General features: G+C 47.3%; 1 protein-coding gene across 2 annotated transcripts in view; it reads right to left on the bottom strand.

Moving 5' to 3' along the window:
* CREBRF (CREB3 regulatory factor) overlaps positions 1 to 21,550 on the bottom strand; it is a 72,597-nt gene that overhangs the window by 42,164 nt on the left and 8,883 nt on the right. For both annotated transcript variants that reach the window (XM_060197170.1, XM_060197171.1), the window contains exons 2-3: positions 5,105 to 5,307; positions 1,813 to 1,938 (exon numbers count right to left, since the gene is read on the bottom strand). In XM_060197170.1, coding sequence (XP_060053153.1) covers positions 1,813 to 1,938; positions 5,105 to 5,113 — 135 coding nt within the window. In that variant the 5' untranslated portion in view covers positions 5,114 to 5,307. The remainder of the gene's footprint in view (positions 1 to 1,812; positions 1,939 to 5,104; positions 5,308 to 21,550) is intronic.

The following is a 21,550-nucleotide window of genomic DNA, read 5'->3' as shown; positions in this document are numbered from 1 at the left end:
CTGGAGTTGGATCTCAGTCACAGATGTGATCTGTAAGATCTTGTGACAACTCTTGTGCCTGGAGCACAAGATACTCTTCATGCGATTCAACTGCCTGTTTTAGATGTCTGGGTTTCACTGGGGTTTCACGCTTACGAGATTCCACCACTCGTGTGTGTGTGTGTGTGTGTGTGTGTGTGTGTGTGTGTGTGTGTATTTTAAAGTTTTACTAAAGTTTAAATGCCAATAAATACACCTGTATTAAGTATATAAATCCTATAATTTTTGTAGATTATGTACTTAGTTTCTCAGATCTCTTTTGTGATGCTCAAAGTCACTGAACTGTTGGAAAAGTCCTGGTGCATTTCTGCACTGAAAGACATGGAAATATGTCATGACTTTTCCAACAACCCAGTAAATGTAACTGAAGATATTTAAAAAGACTTTTTGGTTAGGAAAACAATATCTTTTTTTAAAATTTTATTATTAATGAGAGATAGGAGGAGAGAAAGAACCAGACATCACTCTGGTGCATGTGCTGCTAGGGACGGAACTCTGGACCTTATGCTTGAGAGTTCAGTGCTTTACCCCCTGCCCTAGTTCCTGGACCTCAACAGTATCTATTTTCCGAAAGAATAAATGCCGTAGGGCTGGGAGATAATTCACCTGGTGGGAGCATGTCTTACCATGTTCTAAGCCCAGTGGCTTGTGGGAGCACTACAACACTAGAGGAAATTTTATGTGTGGTGGGTAGGGTGGTGCTGTGGTGTCTCTCTCTCTCTCTCATTATCTCACTCTGCATATAAATTTTTTTAAAAAAACTGGCTGGCCTGCAAATGGTAGACTCAAGCGTGAGTGAGTCGTGGTGTCACACACAGACAGAATTAATGACAGGTGTATTCAGACATTGCCGGGAATTGCTATTTTCGTCTCATGTTCTATCATATGCCTCGTTCAACGTTATCATTTCTTGTTTTGTTTTTCCCCGATTTCTGTACCACTTTCCTGAAGGAATGCTGATTTGCAGGATTGCTGTCATATTTGTCCCTAAGATGGGTGGCAGTACCTTTCTCCTCCCCTCAGACCATCATCCTATTCCACCTGGGGTCTCAGGCTCCCAACCTTCTCCCCTTCCTCTTCTGAGTCTCCAAGTCTACTGCACTAAGTGCTACTACTCCCTAAAATGTCCAGCCGACAAGTCATTTAGCAGTTACACATATTAAAAAAAAAAAAAGTTTCTCATCTTCATCATCAAAGACTAATTCTTCCTGTGGACTCATACATCATTCCTATATCATGAGTCTGGAACCAAACATGGAGCTCAGTGGTAGAGCCTACCTCACATGTATGACAGCCTGGCAACAACAACAACAAAAAAAAGTAAGTAAATCAAATCACCAGACTCATACTCACAAGAATCAAATCTGGTCTGATCATATCCTTTCTCTTTTCATGCATTCTCCAAAAAAAAAAAAAAAAGACTGCCAGAGTATTTGAACCCAAATCAATTAAAGCAGAACCCAGGGAGTCGGGTGGTAGTATAGCAGGTTAAGCACAGGTGGCACAAAACACAAGGACCTGCTCAAGGATCCGGGTTCAAGCCCCTGGCTCCCCACCTGCAGGGAAATCACTTCACAGGTGGTGAAGCAGGTCTGCAGGTGTCTCTCTTTCTCTCCCTCTCTCTGTCTTCCCCTCCTCTCTTCATTTCTCTCTGTCCTATCCAACAATGACAACAACAACAATAATAACTACAACAATAAAACAAGGGCAACAAAAGGGAATAAATAAATATTAAAAAAAAAAAAAAGCAGAATCCAAAAGAAAGCTACTTACCAGCTCATACATGAAGTCTGGATCTGAGCTGTTTGCTAGAAGATCTGTGCTCATCAGAGTCTGCTCTGAAAAGGTGTGGCTTCGAAAAGCATCCCCGAAAGGCGGGTCCATTCCGCTTACACTGGGCTACAACAGAGCGATGTTCATTTAGAAAGTTTTGGACTATGGCAACCCCAGCCTGTCACATACAAGCCTCCTCTCCGCCCATTAAATTAATATTGTCAGGAAGCAACTCTGTTTTTTTTTTTTTAACTGCTTAGCAGAATTAAGGCATTTAACTAGCATTAAACTATGTGCTTATACTAGGAAAGTAACCAAGATGCATTAAGAACCAGCGGTAGTTATAAAACCTTTCTTCTAGAAGATAATGCTTAATTAACCCCCAGAGTCAGCATAAAGTACCCAACAAATACTTTTATTTAACTATGTAATACTTTTCAAATTCCCCTCTGTCAACACTACCCAAATTCGGGCCATTTCTTGGTGTCTACAGAGGTAGCTAGTCAGTCTTACTCTGTACTCTGTGGAGTCTAACCTCTTAAGTAACAAAACACAATGGCAAACACTCTGGGCATCTGTAGTCCAACAGAAACCTCCAGATACTTGACCTCGGGAAGATCAGTAAAATACCCAGAAATCTCCTGGGTGAGAGAAGTACTCAGGCAGGAGCTCAGTGGTTTTCACTAGATTAAAAAAGAAAAAAAAAAAGTCTGATTTATGTTATGATAAAAAAAAGAAGGAAGGGAGGGAGGGGGCAGGGAAGGGGGCAAGAAAGGAAGGGAAGATGGGGGGAGGAAAGAGGGAGGAGGGAGGGAGGGAGCAAAGAAGGGAAGGAGGGAGACCCAGTCAGTGTTCCTTCTTGTTTTGTCCTCATGGCCCTTCCCATGTAAACACTATACAGGCCGCTCCAGAGTGAAGTCAGGGCTCACACACCTAGAGTCGCCTCCACAAACGAAGGAGCGCACCTGGAGATCTCACTCCGATAGAGGACTAGTCGTATTAACTAGAATGATTTATTACGGACTGCCTCTGGGTCTTTCTGTTCTTCTGCAGGTTGCTGCCTTAACTTCAAGAACAGCATTTTAGCCCATATTTCTATTGGGTTGTTGGAAAACTGAGGACACATTTTCGCATAGAAAAATTATGTCGTGGGCGGGGACAGACAGTGGGACAGTTATGCAGAGACTGTCAAGCCGAGGCGCCAAGATGCCAGGCGTGGTCCCCACATCACCACCGTACATCAGAACTGGCGACCCGCAGTTTTCTCTCTGTTGGGACCCCACCACTCCAGATGCAGAGGCAAAGACAGAACAGCACTGAAGTCCCCCCAGTACAGTGGGGCCTGGCTCGAGCCTGTGTTACACACATAGCAAAGCGGGTGCCTCCCCAGGTGGACTATCTTACCAGACCTCTGCAAAATTGCCTTTTGAAAAACTTAATGTTTTTTTAAATGTTTCTGCTTATTTATTTATTTATTTATCCCCTTTTGTTGCCCTTGTTGTAGTTATTTTTGTTGTTGTTATTGATGTCGTTGTTGGATAGGACAGAGAGAAATGGAGAGAGGAGGGGAAGACAGAGAGGGGGAGAGAAAAACAGACACCTGCAGACCTGCTTCACCTGTGAATTGACTCCCCTGCAGGTGAGGAGCCGGGGGCTTGAACCCGGATCCTTGAGCCGTTCCTTGCGCTTGGCGCCATCTGCGCTTAACCCGCTGCGCTACCGCCCGACTCCCAAAACTTAATGTTTTTTACAGCCGTGAATACAAGCATTCGATGACTAGGACGTTATACCTTGAATGTGGGGGACGACAAAATTCTTAATGGGCATATGCAGTCCGCTGGCAGAGGCTGGGCTGGAGGTAAACCAGCGTCTCCAGCCAGTTCCTTCCCTTTGCATCAGCCGCCCGCCTCAGTCGCCTAACAAGCCGGTGAGCTCCATGCCCAGGCAGGTTTGTCCAGCTCCAGACAAAGTTTCTAGGGGTCACTGCCCTCTAGTTGTCCCGAGGCCCCTCCTAGCATTCAGCACCAGGAAGGGAGGAAGCAGAGCCTACTGCTTTGCATACGAAGCTAAGCTTCGTGGAGAGGGGACCAGCAGGACTTCTCTGTTCTCTGTCTCCAGGATTGCTTCCGACCAGCACAAGTTAATTCAAAGCAGTTACCATGGCATAAATAGACAGAACCATTATTAGACACATTTCCTGAGGGAGGGGTGTGTGTGTGTGTGTGTGTGTGTGTGTGTGTGTGTGTGTGTGTGTGTGTGTGTGTGTGTGTGTGTGTGTATGGACACAAAGGTAGGAGTTCCTCACTATTTCCTCTTAATTACTTACAGCATAAGATCAGGGCCTGGGGAGACAGCATAATGGTGGTGCAAAAATACTTCCATGCCCGAGGTCCCAGGTTCACAGGTTCAGTCCCCAGCACCATCATAAGTCAGAGCTTAGCAGTGCTGGGGAGGGGGGCAGAGAAAGGAAGGGAAAGGGAGAAGAGGGGAGGGGAGGGGAGGGGAGGGGAGGGGAGGGGAAAGGGGAGGAGAGGGGAGGGGGAAGGGGAGGAGAGGGGAGGGGAAAGGGGAGGAGAGGGGAGGGGAAAGGGGAGGAGAGGGGAGGGGAAAGGGGAGGAGAGGGGAGGGGAAAGGGGAGGAGAGGGGAGGGGAAAGGGGAGGGGAGAGGAAAGGGGAGGGGAGGGGAGGGGAAAGGGGAGGAGATGGGAGGAAATGGGAGAGGGGAGGAGAGGGGAGGAGAGGGGAGGAGAGGGGAGGAGAGGGGAGGGGAGGGGAGGGGAGGGGAGGGGAGGGGAGGGGAGGGGAGGAGAGGAGAGGAGAGGAGAGGAGAGGAGAGGAGAGGAGAGGAGAGGAGAGGAGAGGAGAGGAGAGGAGAGGAGAGGAGAGGAGAGGAGAGGAGGAGGAGAGGAACAGCAGGAAACACCAAGACAGAGAGGAGGGTGGTAGCAGCTGGGAAGATAGTACAACTGGCAGGGCACTGGGCTTCCACAAAGAGTGGGATTTCTTAGCAGATTCACCTTCTGGGAAGTGGAGTCATCCCCCCAGAAAGCCAGCAGACCTGTCCACCTTCTAACCAGCATTTCAGTCACTGCGTCCCCTGTGTCAAGCTCATTACACTTCTAAGCCAGAGAAGAAAACAGACATACTTACAACTAGCCGAGGTGTGGAGTAAAATGCCTTCAAAAGGGAGTGTGATGACATGTGTTAAGATTCAGAGAAGTTAGGACACCAACAGCAGAAACTTTCTGCATCGGGAAAACAGAAAACTTTGCACCTAGTCTGTGTGATTTACCTGAGGCATTTCCAAGCCCAGATCCCGTGAGTCCAACTCCAAACTTGGGTTTTTTCTTGTCTGTAAAGTCCTTTCCAGCTTTCTTTCTAATTTCCAAGACAAAAGGTGACTTCCACAGTCAAAGACAAGCTGTCCAGAATGACATCAAGTGGAAGGCGTGGATCCCTGTTTCCTTTTGTTGTTCTGAGTAATTCTGTGCAAATCTGTCAGACAACAACAAAGTCAATTCACTGAGCACCACTGGAAGTGGACTTTTCAAAAGCATCTTAACTAAGAACGTGTTCAAGGAGTAAGTTCTGTGCTATCACACTGAGAAATCTGGTCCTCAGACTGTCTCTGAGACTTGGTGGGGACGATGGCGATGACTGACGAGGAATGTAGGGGTGGTGGGTGCAGAGTGTGGAGCTGTTCCCAGGAATCTGACAATCTCATCAACACTACTAATCACAAATAATAATAATAAACAGCAACATGTAGTAGTCAGCATGAAATCCAGCATATCCTTCCCCTACATTGCATCAAGTACATTCACAGCGTCCTGCGCGATGCTGTCCTTTCAGTTATAAATGAAAGGTGTCCTTTAAACACGACTCGACACTGTCAGCAGCTGAGGAAGCAGTCCAACTGGTTACGCCTGAGACTCGCAGGCCCGAGGCTCCCGGCTTGACTCTGGCAGGGCACATACATGACTGCTGCTCTGGTTTCTCTCTCTCCTATGAAACTTTCATTTTTTTATTTTTTGGATAAGAGAAACTGAGAGGGAAGGGGCTAGAGAGGGAGTGAGAAAGAGAAGACACCTGCAGCACCGCCACACCATTCATGAAGCTCCCTTCCTGCAGGTGGGGGGCGGAGGCTTGAACCCAGGCCCCTGTGCATGGTAACGTGTTCACTCTACTGAGTGTGCTACCCCTGACCTCCTGTAAAAATAAAAATTAAAAAATAAGGGGGCCGGGCAGTAGCGCAGCAGGTTAAGCGCACATGGCACAAAGCACAAGAACTGGACTGTGGTGGCGCACCTGGTTGAGTGCACATGTTACAGTGTGCAAGGACCTGGGTTCAAGCCCCTGGTCCCCACCTGCAGGGGGAAAACTTCACAAGTGGTGAAGCAGTGCTGCAGGTGTCTCTCTGTCTCCTTCTCTGTCTCCCCCTTCTTCTCAATTTCTGCCTGTCTCTATCAAATAAATAAAGATTTAAAAAAATAAAAATAAAAGAACTGGCCTAAAGATCCCGGTTCGAGCCCCCCGGCTCCCCACCTGCAGAGGAGTCACAGGCGTTGAAGCAGGTCTGCAGGTGTCTCTTTCTTTCCCCGTCTTCCCCTCCTCTCTCCATTTTTCTCTGTCCTACCCAACAACAACGACAGCAATAACAACAACAACGATAAACAACAAGGGCAACAAAAGGGAAAAAAATAAATAAAATTTTTAAAACATAATCACACTTTTTTTTTCTTGCCTCCAGGGTTGTCGATGGGGCTCTGTGCCTACATGACTCCACAGCTCCTGGAAGCCATCCCCTCCTTTTGTTTTCTTCCCTTTATTGGGCTAGAGAGGGGGTGGGGTGGAAGAAAAAAGGCACCTGAAACACTGCCTCACCGCTTGCCCCACTGCAGGTGGGGACGAGGGGCTTGAACCTGGGTTCTCTTGTTCTATAAGTTAAAGAAGGGAAGGGGGGGGTGGGTGGCTCCAAACACAAAACCTTCCAGTGTGGGGGGACAGGAGGCGGCTCGGCCAGCGGGGTATGCACTCTGTCATACACGAGACCCTGGTGCAAGGCCTGGTGCGACCCTCACTGACGAGAACATCGAGAACATCGTGCAAAGAGGAAGCTTCCCAAGCAGAGCTTGGCGCTCCAGTGTCTCTCCTCCTTTCTCTGCTTCCCTCACCCTTTCTCGCTTACCCTCTATGGGGGGGGGGGGACAGAAATAGATGGGGGACATGGAGAAAGGAAAATAAAGAGGAGTGGACTGCGAACTGTGGAGCCTGGCAAGCATGAAGCCCTGGTGGTAAATTAATTAATTACTAATTAATTGAATGCTTGTAAAGCTCTGGGTCTCGACTTAAATCTTCCTTCCCTCTTCTATATGCTGTTACATCGAGAGAACAACTGTACCCGCTGTGTCTTCCAGATCAGTGGTCTTCAGAGGGGGACCCCAGGACCAGCAGTGTTACATCAACCTGGCGGGATCTCCTAGACTACAAAGGAGAGGGCTGCAGCCCAGACCCGCTGAAGTGAAAGCCCTGGTGTTTTAGCAAGCCCTCCAGATGACCCTGCCCCTCCACGCCGGAGAGCTGCCGCCCTACTCTGCACTCCCTGCCCCTTCCATCTCACGTGGCCTCTGTTCCTAGATAGCTGTAGCGTAAACTTAAACTGGACTGCCCCCTGGAGTTAACGCATTCTCTGGGCCACAGTATTAGACGGATAAGATTATCTCCATCTCTAAACCCTATTTCTGAGTAAACAAGAAATGGTCCCACAGGGCTGGAACTGTTGTGCTTAATTCAATAATAGATTGACTTGGCATTTGCATTTCCCGGATCTCCCCTGGACTCACTCTGGAGAACAATTCTCCCCAGCTCTGCTCAGCCTAGGAGACACTGTCGAGCGCCCACCGGATTGGCTCTAGGAACAGAACTAAGCGCACACTCAGTCTGGAGCGAATGTCTAGCTCCCGGTCTCCACGTGTGGCCTCATGCTGTGGTCTTACCGCTGACGTGATTCCATCCTGTGAGAAGCAAGGCCAGTCAGCTTCTCTAGACCAGTCACCCCGGCCCCCAAAAGGCACAAGACTCAGGTCATGCACTCAACAATGCGCACCAGTGGAATCTTGGGCTGTGATCTGTAGTCCGTGAGAATTCTGATGTTCTCTACAACAGGATTGGGGAACCCTTTTTTTTTTTTTCCTGCCAGGGGCCATTTAGATATTTACAGCATCATTTGCAAGCCGTACAAAGTTATCAGCTTAAAAAAAGAGCAGTTACTGTTGCTATGAAACACAATCTTAGACTCATTCGACGTCAAGTTCGACCTGCAGATGTCTTAGGCAGGACAGTCCAAGTGACCACAGTCCTTGAGCCAGATGGTCCCCAACTCTGCTCTAAAACCTGAAATTAACCCTACTTGCCATGGAGTTGAAAACTGAAGGAAAAACTGAGTTCTACTCAAAATATACTTACTGGTTCTAATAAAGGCCCATTTTCAACTGCTTGGCTTATCAGGGAACTATTACAGAAGAGATAAGGGCCAAGTTCTGGTTACAGAAAACTGTATCACAATGAATAGGTCCATTTTTTATTTTTTTAAAACAGAGCACTGGCTTATGGTGATTCCCAGGGATAGCATAGGTCAATCTTTCCCAGCTCATGCTTCTGGCAGTGGTACACTCAGTAGGCCATACACATCACCATGAAGAAGGACCTTAGTACAAGCCCCCAGGCCCTTTCTGTAGGGGGAAGCCTTCTGAGCTGTGGAGGTGTGCAAGCAGGTTCCTCTCCTGACCTCAATCTCACCCCCACTGTCTCTCACCCTCTATCAAAAGGAAAAGGAAGGGGAAAAAAAAAAAAAAAAAAGGCCACTGGGAGCAATGCAGTCCTCACACAGGCACCAAGCCCCAGCGATCACTCTTGTGGCAAGTGAGTCAATACCATGCTCTCCTGCCTGGCTGCTGAGCTTAACTGAGCCATAAAAATTCTATACAAATCAAGTTACGTATCTAAAAATGTCTTTGACACTTGACATCAAAACGATCTTCAGTTAATGCAGATAGCACACAGAGCCCTGGTTCAGGAGATAGGAAACCTGAATTCTACTCTGATCCCATCATGAAAACTAAACAGTTCTATGAGTTGCAGCACTAACTGCTCAGGTGAAAGGCAACCCCCAGATCTGAGGGACTCTAATATTCTTTTTAGCTGTGTGACAGGGGTATATTGAGAACTGAATGAGCAATGAAGTTAGGCAATAGTAATCAAAAAGCAATCAGAGAGGGAGGTAATCATTATCAAAAGATACAGCTGATGCTTTCTTTTGTCCCAGCTAGTCCCTCTCAGAAGCCATGACAGCCACTGTCAAGCTGAATGTTCTAAAGACACCAACCCCCCAAAGAGAGGGAAGGAATCTCCTTGTGAAGGACTGAGAACATTCACCTGGGACAGTTAAAAGCCGTTGGCTGCTTCTTGTAGTCTCTCCACAGGGAAAAAAAAAAAAGAAAAGAAAGAAAACAGAACAGCGGTGAGCTAATGTTACCCCAAGAAGTCGGGTCTCTCTGCGCTGTCAAACTCTCCTAATCTCTAAAATTAATGGCCCGAATTCATACCAAACTTTCCTCATTCTCAACATTCTGCACCCATTTTCCAGAAATGCTTGATATCTTTCCAAACATTTATTGTGAAATATCCATGAAGAATAAAATTCCTCAACCAAAAGTTGGGGGGGGGGGGACGAAAGAATGGAAACTGTATCTCAGGAGGAGACACAGTATTAGAATGCTGAAGTCCCCACTTGATTCCTTAGCATCATATTCACCAGAGTAATAGTCTGGTGTTCTCTCCCCGTCTCTTCCTTTTTCACTTATATAAAGAAATGAATCTTTAAAAAATGAAGACTTCTTCAGGGAGTCAGGTGGTAGCGCAGCGGGTTAAGCGCAGGTGGCACAAAGCACAGGGACCGGCATAAGGATCCCGGTTTGAACCCCCAGCTCCCCACCTGCAGGGGAGTCGCTTCACAGGCGGGGAAGCAGGTCTGCAGGTGTCTGTCTTTCTCTCCCCCTCTCTGTCTTCCCCTCCTCTCTCCATGTCTCTCTGTCCTATCCAACAACAACGACATCAATAACAACGATAACTACAACAATAAAACAAGGGCAACAAAAGGGAAAATAAATATTTTAAAAATAAAAGAAATGAAGACTTCTATAAGCAGTTTCAGTTATATTGATCCAAAGCTAAGTCTATGCCAGAAAGCCAGGCACAAAAGGCTACATTACTACTGTGATGGCCAACCAACACTGAGAAGGAAGATGCACAACTTACTTTCAGAGTGCCTCCTCATTGGTGCTCAAGAAGATCCTTATTTGGGGGCTGGGGAGACAGCTCTACCTTTTCAAGCATCTAGTAACATGCCTGAGGTCACAGGTTCAATCCCCAGTACCACCTTAGGCCAGAACTAAGCACTGTCCTGATCTTCCCTTTCTCTCTCCCCACCTCACAATAAATTAATTGTTTTTAAGAACAGCTATCTTTTACACAAAGCTTTGACAGTAAAGCCATGAAAAGCAAATGTCTAATTTTTCCATATGTGACCTAAGAAGCATTGATGCAGGGAATAGTAAATGCTTACTAACAGAGGGTTGTGGGATGTGGGAAACACCACGCTCAACCGCTATCTAGTCTTTGACAGGTCTTCTTGGAGACCCTATAGTGCTGCATATTAATGTGTGTTTCTACGTTACCAAGCAGTGAATAGAGCAGCTATCACTTCCCAAACTTATTTGATCATTTGATCATAAAATCTTCTAACATACAGTCAAGCAGACCTCAAGAGACTAGCGTTAATTCCCAAAACCAAGCAAACAAAAAACTAGAGGAAAGGTTAAATTCATTCCCCCCATTATGACTTCCTTTTACTCACAGAGCTGGCTTGCCAGTTCTCAAAATAGTTGTGTGAGTTTTTCAAGGGTGGGAGGACTGTGGTCCATCGTCAGAAACCGCCGTGTGTCAGTACGTTCTCTGTTCAGGCCTCTGCCTTTTAGAACTGCTCCGCACAGGTTTGTGGGCACAGGATGGAAGAGGGGCAGGTCTCTGCAGCGACGGGGGGCGCGAGCCACAGCGACTGACTGCCCTTTCAGCAGCCTTTCAATCAGGTCTACCTTTGACTGCCTTCTCCACTTGAAAATCTGGCGAGGCTTACTACTGGCAGCCAACTAGGCACGATCGAACAGGGAAATCGGATGTGGGGCCTAGGGCTTGTTACAAGAGCCCTCCTGCAGCAAGCTGTCTCTAAGACTTTGGGAGCGCTCTGGTGGTTATCAGTGTGCAATGTAACTACTCCCTGTAACCTGAGAATCTTGTAAAAAAAATTTTTTTAATTACTGATAAAAAGATTAACAATAACAAAAAAAAAAAAAAAAAAGTTTGTCCCTGAGACTGCTCAAACCATGAATCCAAACTCTAAAAAGTCAACATCACCGCCTCTGGCTGAAACTTCCAAAGCGGTGAGGCAATGCTGCAGACCTCTCTCTTTCTTGTCCCCCCCTTCTCTCAATCTCTGACCAAGAAGGAGTCTTTCTAATAAATTAATTAGTGGGTAAATGTCAAGATCCGTTGTTGTGTACAGGACTTGGCATGAGAGAGGCGCTGGTTCCATCCTCAGAACCAGCAGCAGCCTTGGCAGAGAGGTGGTCTGTTCTATTTTGTTGCTGCTGTTGTTTCTTTTTGTTTTTTAAAACAAAAGTCAAGAGCCTGCTAGTGTGCCCAGGCAGCTGGCACATGCCCAGGAGCTCCTAAAGTGTACCCTTCTGAATCTGACGATTTCAGTTGGTCCCTGACATACTATATTAAAAAGGATGACATCAAAAAGATATTAATTTTTTTATACATGAAAATGTCATAGTGAGCAGATACTGCACAGGGGCCCAGGATGCCTGCCCCCCCCCCTTATAAAACACTGGCTGGAGGGCTCTGTTCCCTGTTAGCAGTCCAAGGGAAGTGGTTTAATCACATAGTAAGTAGCACTTATGAGTCATCCAACACCCATCAGAATAGATGTTAAAACATTCTGGACACACCCTGTAGGACAGCAACCGCCCCCAAAATGGAAAAGAGCAAGTGTTGGTGAGGACACGGGGAAAGCACAGCTCTGGGTGCTGTTGTGAGAATGGAAACCAGTTTAGTGGGACCCTCCCCACCCCCCGGAAAAAGTCAAGCACAGAACTACCATGTGACCCAGCATTTTCACTAGATATATGCTTGAAGGCAGGGACTCAGACAGATAGATACTCACACACTGAGCTCACATCGACATTGTTCACAAGAGCCCAAAGGTGCAAATAGCCCTCTGGCGCATCCACTCCACGGAATATCAGTTAGCTTTGAAAAGGAGCGCCACTCTGATGCTAGGTGTGGGCGGACCTTGAAAACACTATGCTAAATGAAGTAACCTAGACACACACACACACACACACACACACACACACACACACACACGTAGTCTGGGAGGTGTGTGCCCGCTTAGACAAGTAGCTAGAGATAGCAAGGAGGAGGCAGGGAGGGTTATTGTTTAGTGGGGTGATGAGAACCTTCTGCATACAGACAATGGTGACAGTTACAAAAGACTGTCAGTACTACTGAATCAGACACTTCGAAATTGTTCAGATGACATTTTATGTTTATTTTACCACCACAATTTCTTAATTTTTGAGTAAGAAGGGCCGACACGTTTGCTGTTATGTAATTCACACATGGGGATTTGTTTTGGTCTCCCCTGACTTTTTGCTGGATCATGCCCATCGTCTCTTCCACGCGGGCAGAGTTGTTGGTTTCTGTCTCTACGCTCTTTAATCTGCACATCCACAGCTCAAAGACACCGTAACTGTCCTGACCCCTAATTTAAAGAAATCGCTTCTCCTGAGGCTTAATCCCCAAGTAAAGTTGAAAGAAAAGAAAAAGAGGCAGAGAAGACCCCTGAGTTGGCAATTTACAAGCTTAAGCAGTGTGTATACTCCATGAGACTCCGTATTTGGCAAGAAAAAACACTTTGTCAGTTTGCTCAGGCTCTTCATACACACCACTCAACAAGCCCCTTCTTCCTGAAAGCTAGCCAGCCTGCCCGTGCTTATGACACCAAGTTACTGCCCATCTCATCGTAGCAGAAATCAGGAAACCCGGAATCTCCATGTCGCAGAGCAAGCAGAGGCTACTGACTCAAAGAACACAATGGAAGAAGGAAGGGGCCATGTCCTCCCTTTACTAAGTGAACCCTGTGAGCACGACTGCAGGCAAAGCACCATCTTCTGCTCTTCAACCGCAGTTCTCCAGACTCCAAACTTTAAAGACAAGCACATGAACTCCAGTCCACCAATGGTACCCAACTTCCTATTGTTCAACTTCAGGGTGGTACAAAAGCTGTAAGCATTCAGTAGAGGCCATACTTGTGATTTTAATGAGGGCAGTCTATTTTCACCTTCAGTCCAGTACTCCATATGTAAGACAGTCGGCAAGGTATTATAAAGTGGGCTTTGGATTAGATGATTTCAGCCAAGGAGGCCAGTGTAAGCTTGAGCATGTTTAAGGCGAGGCCAAGCTATGACATTCTGTAGTCCAAGTGTATTAAGTGCATTTTCAATTTGTGATGTCTCCAGCCTCTGCCTCTCTCCAATTCTTATGTTCCACTGTAAAAAATTTTTTGCCGGGAGTCGGGCAGTAGCACAGCGGGTTAAGCACACATGGCGCAAAGCACAAGGAACGGCACAAGGATCCCTGTTCGAGCCCCCGGCTCCCCACCTGCAGGGGAGTCGCTTCACAGGTGGTGAAACAGGTCTGCAGGTGTCTACCTTTCTTTCCCCCTCTCCGTCTTCCCCTCCTCTCTCCATTTCTCTCTGTCCTAACCAACAATGACGACATCAATAACAACAACAATAATAACTACAACAATAAAACAAGGACAACAAAAGGGAATAAATATTTAAAAATTAAAAAAAAATTTTTTTTTGCCCTAGACCATCATATAATTTTAACACCGTGCTCACAAGTTTTCAGCAACTCCCAAACATCGTGTTCCAAATATTCGGACACGGTGACGCAATTTTTCCAACAGCATCTTCCACAAGTCCCCTCTGAAGGCAGCATTAGTATTACCTGGACTTGGGAAGTCCCACTTCATGCCACTAAGCTGCCCCAGCAGTGAGACTTTGGCCCCGCAAGCCTTTGCTCGCAATCCTTTTCCTCCCCAACTCCTCGCCTCTGCTGCTAGACTAAAACCTCTGGGAGTGCCTGTCCTAGCTTAGGCCTCACGACAGTGCTCAAACAAACGCACCGGCAAGCAGGCGGGGAAGGACAGACGAGTGGGAAATCTGTTAAGACCACAGATCCTTCTGGATAAGAAGTCAGACAGGGCACTATAAAGTCATCAGTCCTTGGATGGATCTTTACTGAGCATCTTTCCTGTGCTGTGATGTAGCTCTTAGAAGTGAGTCTGTTGGAGTCTTGAACCATCAGCACCACAGAGAAGAATCTCTTTTTTATTATTTTTTATACTTATTTACTTTCCCTTCCGTTGCCCTTGTTATTTTATTGTTGTAGTTATTGGTATCTTCGTTGTTGGATAGGACAGAGAGAAATGGAGAGGGGGAGAAAAAGACAGACACCTGCAGACCTGCTTCACTGCCTGTGAAGCGACTCCCCTGTAGGTGGGGAGCCAGGGGCTCAAACTGGGATCCTTACGCCTGTCTGTTGCTGAGGAGTACCACCGCAACAACACCTGTCCTTGCGCTTTGCGCCACCCGCGCTTAACCCGCTGTGCCACCGTCCAACTCCCAAGAATCTTTTTAAGTTATCTTCCAGATCTGATTTTAAAATTTTCTAGGCAGGGTGTTATTTGTCCTTCAGGCAGCCTTAGAGAACTGCGATCATTCTGCCCAGCGGAGGAGCAGAGTAGCCTGGGGCCACCGTCCCATCCACGCTCAGTAATCTTCTAGCCACCCGTCCACACTCAGTAATCTTCTAGCCGCCCAGCAGAGGGAAGGGCTGCAAGAGCAACAGACCAAAGCGCTTCACAGCCGCGAAACCCAGACCCTGCACTGACGCATGTTCCAGTTTCCTCACGTCTGTAATGAGAACCAAGTGTGTCAGCCACAGTAGAAAGATGTGAGCTGCCCTGCTGAGCTCTCCCAAGTAGCAGAAGGTAAGGGGCCATCAGAGGCCGCAGAGTGGGCGAGAAGACACTGGAGTCACAAAGTCAAATTACCAGGATTTAGATGTCACAAGCCACCCTGGACGACGGACAGAGCACCTCCTATTACCCAGCAGCTGGGCTCTTCTTTAAAACTGATGGTCAGTGGTCTGGGAGGTGGCGCAGTGGATAAAGCATCGGACTCTCAAGCATGAGGTCCTGAGTTCAAACCCCGGCAGCACATGTACCAAGGTGATGCCTGGTTCTTTCTCTCTCTTCCTATGTTTCTCATTAATAAATAAATAAAATCTTTAAAAAATAATAAAAAATAAATAAAACTGATGGTCAGGAGCTGGGCGGTAGCACAGCGGGTTAAGCACACATGACACAAAGCGCAAGGGCCCGCCTAAGGATCCAGGTTCAAGCCCCCAGCTCCCCACCTGCAGGGGACCGTTTCACAAGCGGTGAAGGAGGTCTGCAGATGTCTTTCTCTCCTCCTCTCTGACTTCCCCTCCTTTCTCCATTTCTCTCTGTCCTATCAAACAACGACAACAGCTATGACAACAAATAACAATAATAACAACAAGCACAACAAAGGCAACAAAATGGGAAAGATGGCCTCCAGAAGCAGTGGATTCATGATGCTGGCACCAAGCCCCAGCGATAACCCTGGAGGCAAAAAAGAAAGAAAGAAGGAAAGAAAGAAAGAAAGAAAGAAAGAAAGAAAGAAAGAAAGAAAGAAAGAGAAAAGAAAACTGATGGTCTCCTCCTTCCTGTCTCAGACTTGACATTTTTCGAAAGGAACATGAATACGGAGCTATTCTAGAGAAATTGTTCCAATTCCTCCCAGTTGTATGAAGTGAGCACAGCCCTGGCACGGGGTTACAGAGCGGCAGTTCTGGGCACAACATTATCAAGAGCTGGTGATATGGCTTTGCAGTCATCTCTCTTGTTGCTGGCTTTGAAAGTGACTGGGATCCATGTGGATTCAGTCGGCTAGGAAGGATCATCAGTTTCCCCAATGAATGGGTACTCACGAGATGCACCTCATGGGGCGCGAGCGCTTCCACACTACGATCATCCTCTCTGGCATTATGCTATTCCACTGCAGAATACTGTGCCCCAGTATGGTTCCGTAGCCCCCATGTCCACTTGGTCGATTCCAAATTATATTCCTCCATGAGGATCATTTCTGGAACCATCCGTTCCACCCCGGTTCCATGGCTGCCAGTTCTTAGCAACATCGCCCCGCCAGATATTCGTCGGGATGCGGCATCATCTAAGTTCATTTCCCACGTCTACGCTCGACCGGACCTGCCAATATAAGCAGATATCTTCGCCCACCCTGTCCAACGCTTGACGTCTCGTCATCCAATCTGGTCCCCTACGCCTACACTGAACTTCTCTGTTCCAGTCTCTTGGAAACAGAGCTGGCAGTCAGCTGAGGTCAAGAACAAACACCTCATCACAGACCCCTGCAAGCGTCAACCCAGCTTTGACCTAGCACGTTATGATCAGGCCCTCCTCAATCACTATCGAACAGGCCACGGCCGGTGCACCGCTATGTTCCATCGCTGGGGAGCCAGAGACGACCCGAACTGCCCCTGCGGCTCCAGACAGACTGTGACCCACATAGTCAACGACTGTCACCTCTCCAGATTCAAAGGAGGTCTCGAAACTTGACATCAGGCTCCACCTGACGCTGTTGACTGGCTACGGAAGAAGGGCAAACGCTAGAAGAAGAAGAAGAAGTCATCTCTCCCAATACTGAGCAAGGCTGGCCGCTTCTCCGGCTCTAGTACTCCTGAAAGGCTTTGTCTGTGAGGACCAAATTCTAAACTCTAAATCAACAGTTCTGATTTTCAAATGAGTATTAACCGTTCTGATCCTGATTATTTTTCATTTATTATTATTATTTTACCCGAATACTGCTCAGCTCCGGCTTATGGTAGTGCCGGGGATCGAACCTGAGACCATGGAGGTCTTTTTGTCTCCCCAGCCCACGTTCTTTTATTTGTAAATACAAGAATGCCTCCTTACTTCACTGCGATATTGTAATTCAAGATAATATATAAAATATCTAGTCTTGGCACAAAACACTCAGTGGAGGCTATTTTTATTCTCAGATTCCTTCCTTGGTTTGAAATGTTCTTGGGGGTGCTAGTGTTGTGAAGAGATAAATTCCAACTCAGAATCTCAGGCTGTCTGAATTCTATGCGGACTTCTCTCAGAAGGCCAAGCGCATGAAGCAGGGCGAGCGAGGGCCCTCCATGAGGCGGCACAGGCAAGTGAGCACCCTTGCCTCCAGCTTCACGAGGATGAATGCCAATAATGCTGGTTTAGTCAGTGAAAGGATCTCTGCATTCACAGAGAAATTCAGAAAGCTAGTCATCTCTACACAATGAAGAACTAGCAGATAAATTAAAAGGGGAGAAGGTCTCTGTAAAGAGATCATTGCTCTTACTGTTCAGAAAATTGCACGTAATTTATCTCTTTTGTAGTTATTTGTACCAGCTTCATCACAGATTCTGGGAAACTCAGAGGAACAGCTAATTATATGAAACTTATCTTTATATCTGCGCCACCTCAGCCTCTAATAAACACACACACACATCACTTAATCTATACAACATCTGCCTCAACAAGGTTCAGGATAAGTCCTAGGAGGCAAGCTAGCTGAGCTGCTGAGGCTGAGCACTGAACAGAACTAGAGGAGAGTTGGCCTGATGCCACGTTCCCAACAGGCATTGGCTATTTTTTTTTTCTGTTTTAAGATAAGCGACAGAGAGGCAGAGAGTGAGAGACCAAAACACTGAAGCTTCCCTCAATGTAGCGGGTGGGGCTGGACTCTGGGCCACGCACACAGCAAAGCACAGCACTGTCCAAGTGGGCCATTTCACCAGCCCTAGGCACTGGGCATTCTCATATCCCTCCAACCGAAGGACAGAAAAGTAACTATTCACAAGAGCCCATCAGTTGTTAACTTGGGAGCTCAGACAACCAGCAAGTTATTGTCGTGGTGAGACAGAAGCGGGGGCAGCACGGCTCCTCCCAGTTGACTCCTCTAGTATAAGGCCGAAGACCTCAGGTGCAGGTCTCAGGCTGGGCTGCAGCCACCAACCACTACCTAAGGGCGGTTCTGGCCATGCCACTTAGTACATCTCAGAAGGTGGATGGTAACTCCCACTCTTTAATTTAGAAATTTTGCATAGGATTTTTGAATCCTGCTATCAACTCCCTGCGACTCCGATCAGGCCTGAATGCTTCCGCGTTCCTCGAGAGTTCACTGGGGCTGAGTTACCTGAAGTGAACTGGCCCTGCTCCCCAGTGCGCTCCAGTCTCCACCCTGCCCCACTGCAGAGACCGACCACGATCAAAGCTTAGAGACATTCAGACCGCGGAGTTAGCAAAAACCCGTGTGTCAGCTTTGTCACTGTTCAGCCCAGCCTCCAAGTAAGAGGCGGCAGATGTTCAAGTAAGGGTTTAAACCCCATGCCCGAATGCTGACAGCAGCTGTCTCTACAGCAGCCCAGAATCTGGCTGGAGCCAAGCTAGAACATCCACTGATAAACGGACAAATTGTAGCACAATCATACAATTACAGGCACTCAACTGACATTTGAGACTCCGCGAATGAATCGGAGCAGCAGTCAGGCTCAAAAGACAACAGTTTATAACTGCATTTATGTGAAATTCCAGAACAGACAAAACCATTACAGGAAGTAAATCAAGGCTAGTGATATAGCTCCCTTGGCTAGCGAGCTACCTGGCTGCATTCACCACCAGGTTTGAGCCCAGCTCCCAGTGCACTTAAGCAAGCTTTGATGCTGTGGTCTCTCATTTCCCCTCTCTCACTTCCTCCCTCCCTCTCCCTCTCTCTCTCTCTCCCTCTCTCCCTCTCTCTCTCTCTCTCTCAGAAGCAGGAGGGGGAAGGGGAAAAGGAAGGGAAAGGAAGATGAGTGATTGGGGCTGGGTGAAGGGAGGCATGGAAAGGGTTTGTGATGATGGAATGTCCCAGATCATGGCTGTCTGGGTGATTCACGCTGTAAGGATGGTTAGCTGACTCCATGTAGCTATCAGATTATACATCATATGAATTTACGCCTCCACAAACTGGTCTTAAAATGAGGAGCTGAGAAAACAGCCTAAGGAGGCTGGGTGATGGTGCACCCTATTGAGCACACACGCTGCCATGAGTGAGGACCTGGGGATGGAGCCCCTGCTCCCCATACCTGCCGGGGGGAGGGGGAAGCCTCATAAACAGTGAGGCAGGTCTGCAGCTGTCTATCTTTCTCCCCCTCTTCCTCCCCTATCAATTTCTCTCTGTCTCATCCAATAAAAAAAGAAAGAGGAAAAGAAAGAAAGATGGGAGGGAGGGAGGGCGGGAGGAAGATGAAAAAGGTGGCCACCAGGAGTGGTGAATTCATAGTGCTGGCACCAAGCCCAGTGATAATCCGGGTGACAATAAAAACAATTAAAAAATAGCATAAAGCTAGAATGTTACCATCTTTATCTGGCTCCATGTGGGAAAAGCTCAGGAAAAGATAAGTACAGATACCCAAGAGAAGCTGATGATGTTCCAAGCTCCAAAGTTTTTTAAATGATACTTTTATTATTTTTTAATTTTATGTCAACGAGAAAGAAAGACACAGTGAAAGACCAGAGCACTGCTCAGCTCTGGCTTATAGTGGTGCTGGGAACTGAACCTGGAACCTCAGAGCCTCAGGTATGAAAGTCTTTTGCAGAACCATTATGCTGTCTCCCCAGCCCCCAAGTTCCAAGATTTCCCAAGAGAAAATCAACTCTGACATACACTGCTGTGCATATGCAAAATAAGCAGGTAGTACGAAAGGATTTCTTTTTTTTTTTTTTTTTTCTTTTTTGGCTTTACCTTGAAATCAAGCAGAATGAAAAGAAATGAGAAAGAAAGGGAAGAAGAGAAAGACAGAAAGAAAGGAAGGAAAGGAGGAAAGGAAGAAAGAAAGAGGGGGAGGGGGAAAGAAAGAAAGAAAGAAAGAAAGAAGGAAAGAAGGAAAGAAGGAAGGAAGGAAGGAAGGAAGGAGGGAAGGAAGGAAGGAAGGAAGGAAGGAAGGAAGGAAGGAAGGAGGGAGGGAAGGAAGGAAGGAAGGGAGGGAGGGAGGGAGGGAGGAAGGAAGGAGGGAGGGAGGGAGGGAGGGAGGGAGGGAAGGAGGGAGGGAGGGAAGGAAGGAAGGAAGGAAGGGAGGGAGGGAGGGAGGGAGGGAGGGAGGGAGTAAAGGAAGGTATGAGAGCTAGGAGAAGAGCGCATGGGTCAGAATCAAAGCTGCCCTCAGTACTGACAGACTAGAAGAGAGAAGAGAGTGTGAGTGAGTCTCCGACGAGAGATACAAGAAAACTTAACACCCAGCAGGTGGCCTGGGAGGTGGTGCAGTAGGTAAGGCATTGGACTCTCCAGCATGAGGCCCCAAGTTCAATCCCCAGCATCACATGTGCCCTGGTTCTCTCTCCTCCACTCTCCCTAAAATAAATCAATCTAAGAAACTAGCCAAAAAAAGATGAACCAACCCTAAGTCTGAGCTGTAGAAAGAAGACGGGGGACCTTACACTGCAGAGCAGACCCTGGAGAATTCCAGGACAAGGGGAGGGGGGGGAAACAGCTTTGTTCTTCGTCTCACAAAATGGTCCCCCATCTCCCCTTCCGTCCCCTTCCCAGGAACCTGTTCACCCACCCACGCCACGTGACCACTCCGTCTTTTTCTACCTCACTGGTTGAACTGGAATGCTTCCTTCACTGCTCTTCAGAACTCAGTTCAAATGCCACCTTTTCTGTGAAATCTTTCCAGCTCTCCCCGACAGGGTGGACAGCTGCTGCTTCGTATTTTCGGAACATTTTGTTCTACATATTACAATGCTGAGCTGTGATCGCTATCGCCTCCACTAACCTGTGGACAACTATCGTAGCAGGTTCAACAGCAAGAACAAACATTCTTACTAAAAAGCAGTCTCAAAAATTAAGTCTGTCTCACTCTAACCACCACAGGTAGGGTGTCTAATGCCTTGCTGTTGTTTGTTTGTTTGCTGAGGCATTCGTGTTTTTTAAGGTGTCTTTTATTTCATGAGGCAGTGCTTGGAGTGCTGGAGACTGCTGGGTTCTCAGACATACAGATGCTGAGAGGTATAAGTCAAGCTACTCCCCAGCATTTTTTATTTTTTTTTTTTTTTTTACCAGAGCACTGCTCAGCTCTGGCTTAAGGTGCTGTGGGGTATTGAACCTGAGACTTTGGAGCCTCAGGCATGAGTCTCTTTGCATAAACATTATGCTATTTCCCCTGACCCCCAGCTCTGTTTTAAAGCATTCTACACTGAATCTTTGGGAGAAGAGCCCACCTTTTCCACACTCAGCCCCTCCACAAACCATAAAGGACTTTATTTTTAAGCTCTATTTTTGCAGTGTCTTGCATTTCCCAGCGAAAGACCAACATAACAGAGAAGAAGGCAAATTCCATCAGGACTGGCGTGTAGCAGTGAGGGTGGGGGCAGCACCACCTGGGGGGTGGAGGGACCCAGAGCTAGAGCACAGGATATGCA

The sequence above is a fragment of the Erinaceus europaeus genome, chromosome 9 (genome assembly GCF_950295315.1).
Source record: "Erinaceus europaeus chromosome 9, mEriEur2.1, whole genome shotgun sequence".
Lineage (NCBI taxonomy): Eukaryota > Metazoa > Chordata > Mammalia > Eulipotyphla > Erinaceidae > Erinaceus > Erinaceus europaeus.
The sequence above is the reverse complement of the archived record's forward strand: the minus strand, read 5'-3'. Positions and strand labels throughout refer to the sequence as shown.